The sequence below is a fragment of the Geospiza fortis genome, unplaced genomic scaffold, assembly GCF_000277835.1.
Source record: "Geospiza fortis unplaced genomic scaffold, GeoFor_1.0 scaffold392, whole genome shotgun sequence".
Taxonomy (NCBI): domain Eukaryota; kingdom Metazoa; phylum Chordata; class Aves; order Passeriformes; family Thraupidae; genus Geospiza; species Geospiza fortis.
Window position 1 is genome coordinate 347,448 of NW_005054541.1, and position 5,788 is coordinate 353,235.

General features: G+C 53.3%; 1 protein-coding gene across 1 annotated transcript in view; it reads left to right on the top strand.

The window, feature by feature from the left end:
* Positions 1 to 1,044: 1,044 nt before the first annotated feature.
* Positions 1,045 to 5,788, top strand: part of HEPACAM (hepatic and glial cell adhesion molecule) — a gene marked incomplete at its 5' end in the record, with an annotated part of 6,258 nt that continues 1,514 nt past the window's right edge. The window contains 7 exons of the mRNA XM_031063904.1: positions 1,045 to 1,075; positions 3,638 to 3,979; positions 4,561 to 4,842; positions 4,949 to 5,042; positions 5,349 to 5,422; positions 5,507 to 5,577; positions 5,697 to 5,788. The exon at positions 5,697 to 5,788 is cut by the window's right edge and continues 1,514 nt beyond it. Of these exons, the coding sequence (XP_030919764.1) occupies positions 1,045 to 1,075; positions 3,638 to 3,979; positions 4,561 to 4,842; positions 4,949 to 5,042; positions 5,349 to 5,422; positions 5,507 to 5,577; positions 5,697 to 5,788 (986 nt within the window). The remainder of the gene's footprint in view (positions 1,076 to 3,637; positions 3,980 to 4,560; positions 4,843 to 4,948; positions 5,043 to 5,348; positions 5,423 to 5,506; positions 5,578 to 5,696) is intronic.

The following is a 5,788-nucleotide window of genomic DNA, read 5'->3' on the forward strand; positions in this document are numbered from 1 at the left end:
CAGCCAACCGCAGGCCGCCCCCAGCCCCAGCCCCTCAGGGTTCTGAGGTCACCGGTTCGAGTCCCGCCTCCGGTGGAAAGGAGGGGGAGGAACCGTGTCTGCCTCGGAGCATCCCCGAAACTGCCCCCTGAGCATCCTTGGAACACCCCACACAGAACATCTCCTTGCGAATCGCTCCCAAATATCCCTACAGCATCCCTGACTCCGTCTGAGTATCCCCTTAGAACATCTCCACACAGCATCCCCCTAGAGGCCCCCAAAGCACCTCCCCATAGCGTCACCCCAAAGCATCTGCCCCCCTTAATGTCTCCCCAAAACTCCCTCAAAGCCCCTTTCTGTACCATCCCCCAACCCCCTCTGCACCATCTCCCCACAACGCGTCTCCGCCAGAGCATCTCCCTCCCTCTGGGACAGGATGCTCGGAGGCATCGACCCTTTTTGGGGGCCAGGAGACCCCCGAGGGGGTGGGCGGTGGCTCTCTGGGGCGATGAGCCTGGCAGGGCTCGGGAAGGGGGTGGGAAATGGCTCCGGGCATCCTGCCTCACATCCCGCTGCCCTATTCAGCGGTGCCCGGGGAACTGGCGCTAATTGGCATGGAGTTGGAATGAAGCCTGGATGCCACCGGGCTTCGCTTTAGAGCCTGGGAAGAGGGGAAAGAAAAAAAAAAAGCGGGGAGGGAGCTTTTTTGGGGTGGGGGTTCAGCTTTGCAAAACACCCCATGTAAAGAAAACCCCAGCTTAGCTGAATGGGGTGTTCAGAGCCCAAAATCCCTTTGGATTGTCCAGGGAGGGGATGGCAAACCTCGGCTGGGCTCGATGGGGTGATGCCCCCATAGCCCAAGTGTAGAAAACATGGAACTGGGGGTCTGTGTGTGGGGGAAAAAAATTGCAAATCTGAGTGGTTTTTTCCTCAAATAAATGTCAGCTCCAGGCCTCCGAGGAGGCGAAAGCCACCAGGACACAGGGCTCTATTGAGAAAGGAAAGAACAAAAAAAAAAAAAAAAAAAAAAAAAAAAAAAAAAAGAGGGAAAAAAAAAAAATTACGGGGGCGACGCCCCCGCTGGCGCTGCACGCAGGTACGGACATTTCCCTTCTTTCCCACCGTTTTCCCGTTTTTTCCGTGGTTTTTGGGGATATCCAGATGGAGGGTGAGGGCCGGGGGGGTGATGAGGGTGGTGATGCCCTATGGGGGGGGTTGGAGGGAGGGTTGTTGTGCTGTCGAGCGTACCCACTGCTTGGGAGCTGGGAAAAAAGGGGGTAAAATACAATGAAAACTGGGGAAAACACTTTGCTGGAGCCAAGCAGGTCCTGATGTAGGGGAGGATTTGGCACTGCCCCCATCCTGATCTTCTCCCCAGGTTTTTTCCTTCCCCAAACTCCATTTTTCCCCAAATTTTAGCATCTCCAAATATTTTCTCTTACTCATTCTTCAGCTTCCCGTAAAAAGTCATTTTTCACCCCATTTCTAGGCTTGCCTCATCCCACTGCAACTCTTTTCTCCATCATTTTCTCCATCATTTTTTCTCAAAATTCTCACTTTTTGGAATTCAATGAGCCCCAAATCACCCCATCCCAGGTCTGGCAACACAGAAAATCACCTTCAAGAATTTTGTTCTGTTTTACCAAAGTTTGCACCCAAAAGCAGCTCTGGGGAGGCCCCATTTACCTTCAGATGGGGAGGATGGATGAAAAACAAAACCAGCTGGGTTCTTTGCTGGCTTTGATTTAGACCCTAAAACCAGCCAGGGCTGCAGAGACGGAACCCCAAAAAATACTGCAGGGCTTTAAAAAATATAAATAGGGATTTGTGCCACAAAACAGTGTGAAAATGAGGATTTTTGGTGGGCTTTTCCAACAAAAGCCATTGAAAAGGCCTGGGAGGTCTCCATCCCTAAGTCAAGGATGCTGTAGGAAAATTGAACATTTCCCGATTTATTAATGAACTCCAAAATTTTTGTTTATCCATAGTGGGGAAAAAACTAGGAATAGGGTTAAAAAAGGGGGAAGAAACAGTTAAAGAGCAGCGCACGGGGAGGGGGCAGGGATGCACGGAAGGCCACATCCCCATCCCATGCCTTGGCCTTCCCTGTGGGGCGAGGGCTCCCCTAAATTTGGCGAGTCGGGGCCTGTTTGTGGCGCTGCCGGGGAGGACGGACGGACGGACGCTGCATACCAATAGGTCCCATGACTTTTCGGGCTTGTTTAAGGCCTTTCTTGCTCCTGCTTCTCCCAGCCCAGCTGGTTTTCCCACTCTCCCCTCCTCTTCAATATGGGGTTTGTTCGCTGTCGATGACGGTGTCCGTGTGGGGGGCTCACGGATGGCACCTCTGGGATGTCAGGACGGGGATGCTCAGGTATTTTGGGGAGGGAGAACATTTTGAGGAGTCCCCTCCCCCAGAAAATCATGTTTTTACACTTTTTCCCTGCCTTTTTTTGGCTTAAAACCAGCGATGAGGAGCAATGCACGTGCATAGACTCTCGTGATGCAGTTTTCTCTCTGAGGGGGCTTTGTCTGGAGAGGAGCATCCAATGGGGGTGGAGGTGGGATACAAAATCCTTCCCCCACACCATTTTTGGGGGAATTAAGGTATCTTTGCAAAGCATTGCACTGGCATCTCTCACTCCCCAGGCAGTTTCTGCAGGGCAATGATAAAAATTTGCCAAGGGTTGCCTCGACCTGCCTCCCACCCCCTGCATTCTTGTGAGTGATGTGTGCATTTTTGCAAAGGGTTGCATCAACCTGGCTGCAGGAGCACTCCCCCTGCATTTTTGGGGTGATAGATGAATTTCTGCAAAGGGTTGCATTGACCCAGCGGCAGGAGAGCTCCTGCCCAAGCCCTGCACATTTTGGGGGCACCACATGCATTTTTGCAGAGCCTAGCAACAGGAGGTGTGCCATCCTTGCATTTTTGGAGTGATTCATGCATTTTTGCAAAGGGTTGGTTGCATTGACCTGGCTGCAGGAGCACCCCCACCCCCAATGCAGCTTTGGGGGTGATAATGCATCTTCACAGGGGGTTGCATTGACCCACTGTGACGGTGTTCACAGGGGTCTCAGGATGAGGGAAGAGACGAGGATCTGACTCCATGTTTCAGAAGGCTTGATTTATTATTTTATGATATATATTATATTAAAACTATACTAAAAGAATAGAAGAAAGGATTTCGTCAGAAGGCTAGCTAAGAATAGAAAAAGAATGATAACAAAGGTTTGTGGCTCCGACTTTCTGTCTGAGCCAGCTGGGCTGTGATTGGCCATTAATTAGAAACAATCAACATGGGCTAATCACAGATACACCTGTTGCATTCCACAGCAGCAGATAACCATTGTTTCCATTTTGTTCCTGAGGCCTCTCAGCTTCTCAAGAGGAAAAATCCTAATGAAAGGCTTTTTCATAAAAGATGTCTGTGACAACCCACCTCCCATGCCCAAAGCAATTTTGCGGCTGATTCCTTGATTTTTCTCGTGTTGCATTGATCTGAGTGCAGCAGGGCTCCCACCTCCTATGCACTTTTGGGGTCACACGTGCATCTTTGCAAATGTTACGGAACCGAGCTGGGCACCTTGGGGGTGCTCACTTGGTGTTTCCCTGTTTCCTCCATGCTGGGCACCCCACTGTCTCTCCCCACACCCCAAGGTCTGCTGGCAGGAGTGAACATCACCAGCCCCACGCCGCTGGTGCGGGGCACGGCGGGCAAGGCGGCGCTGCTGTCGGTGCGCTACGCCAGCGCCAGCGCCGACAAGCCCGTGGTCAAGTGGCAGCTGAAGAGGGACAAACCCGTCACCGTGGTCCAGTCCATCGGCACCGAGATCATCGGCAACCTGCGGCCCGACTACCGCGACCGCATCCGCGTGCTGGAGAACGGCTCGCTGCTCATCAGCCCCCTGCAGCTGGCTGATGAGGGCGCCTACGAGGTGGAGGTGTCCATCACCGACGACACCTTCACCGGCGAGAAGACCATCAACCTCACCGTGGACAGTAAGGGCAAGGAGGACATGCAGGGGTGTGACCGTGTTCGCAGGGATCTGAGGATGAGGGAAGAGACGAGGATCTGACTCCATGTTTCAGAAGGCTTGATTTATTATTTTATGATATATATTATATTAAAACCATACTAAAAGAATAGAAGAAAGGATTTCATCAGTAGGCTCGCTAAGAATAGAAAAAGAAAGAATGAAAAACAAAAGCTTGTGTCTGGGACAGAATCTGAGCCAGCTGACTGTGATTGGCCATTAATTAGCAACAACCAACATGGGCCAATCACAGATCCACCTGTTGCATTCCACAGCAGCAGATAACCATTGTTTACATTTTGTTCCTGAGGCTTCTCAGCTTCTTAAGAGGAAAAATCCTAAGGAGAGGATTTTTCAGAAAATATCATAGCTACACAGGGGAGATTGGGTTATCCATGGTGTCTTCCCTGAGCACATACTGGGAGAGCTTTCTCCAGCTGGGAGGTGGTTTTGGGGGTTTCAGCCCCCTCAAGTTGGTGGGGTTCTGATGTCTCCCTCCTGTCCCCTGAAACATGGCATCACTGTGGTTCCTCTACTTGCCCACAGTTCCCATCTCAAAGCCACAAGTGCTGGTGGCCTCCTCAACGGTGCTGGAGCTCAGTGAGTTCTTCACGCTCAACTGCTCACACGAGAATGGCACCAAGCCCACTTACACCTGGCTGAAGGACGGGCGGCCGCTGAGCAATGACTCGCGCCTGCTCCTGTCCCCCGACCAGAAGATCCTCACCATCACCCGTGTCCTCATGGCTGACGATGATGTCTACAGTTGCCTGGTGGAGAACCCCATCAGCCATGGCCGCAGTGTCCCCGTGAAGCTCACTGTCTACCGTAAGCCACCCCTTCTCCCCTCCTGCACTCCCAGGTTTGGCCATCCCTTGCAGATGCTTTCAGCTAAAATTTTGGGGGGTTGTCCCCCCTCACTCCTCTCCTGCAGGCCGGAGCTCTCTCTACATCATCCTGTCCACGGGCGGCATCTTCCTTCTTGTCACCCTGGTGACAGTTTGTGCCTGCTGGAAACCCTCCAAGAAGTACGTGTGGGGATAATGTGGGAGACAAAGGGGGTTGCCATCCCATCTTGTCCCATCCTGTTTTTTCCTATTTCATCTCTTTCCATCCCATTTTGTCCTTACCATCCTATCTCATCTCATCTTGACACATCGTATCCCATGCCATGCTGTCTTGTCCCATCCCATCCCATCCCATCCCATCCCATCCCACCCCACCCCATCCCATCCCTGCAGTACTTGGCCCCCCCGGATGAGCCACAGGCAGTTCCCCCCCGTTCCTCCAGCACGATGCCAGTGCTGCCCCATCCATCCCCTGCCCCTTTCCAGGGAGAAGCGACAAGCAGAGACACAGCCAACCTCTGACTATGCCGAGCAGGACGAGGAGCGCCTGAAGCACGAGGGTGAGTGCCAGCCTGGCGTGGCAGTGGTGGGCTGGGGGACACCAGTGCCCCTGGCATGGTGAGCAGCACCTTCCTTCCACACAGCCGAGGGCATCCCACGGAGCGGCGAGCACGAGCGCAAGAACCCGGTGGCCTTGTACATCCTTAAAGATAAGGTGAGAGCCGGTAGCACCAGCAGTACCAGCAGCACCAGCAGCACCAGTAGCACGCTGGCAGCGTCCCAGCACAGGGTCTTGCACATGTCCCACGTTTTTCACCTCTCGTGTTTCGGCAGGACTCGCCGGAGGCAGAGGAGGATTCCCTGCCCGAGCCCCGCGGCACGGTGGAGCCCGGCTACACCAGCTCGCCAGTGCCAGCAGCCGGCCG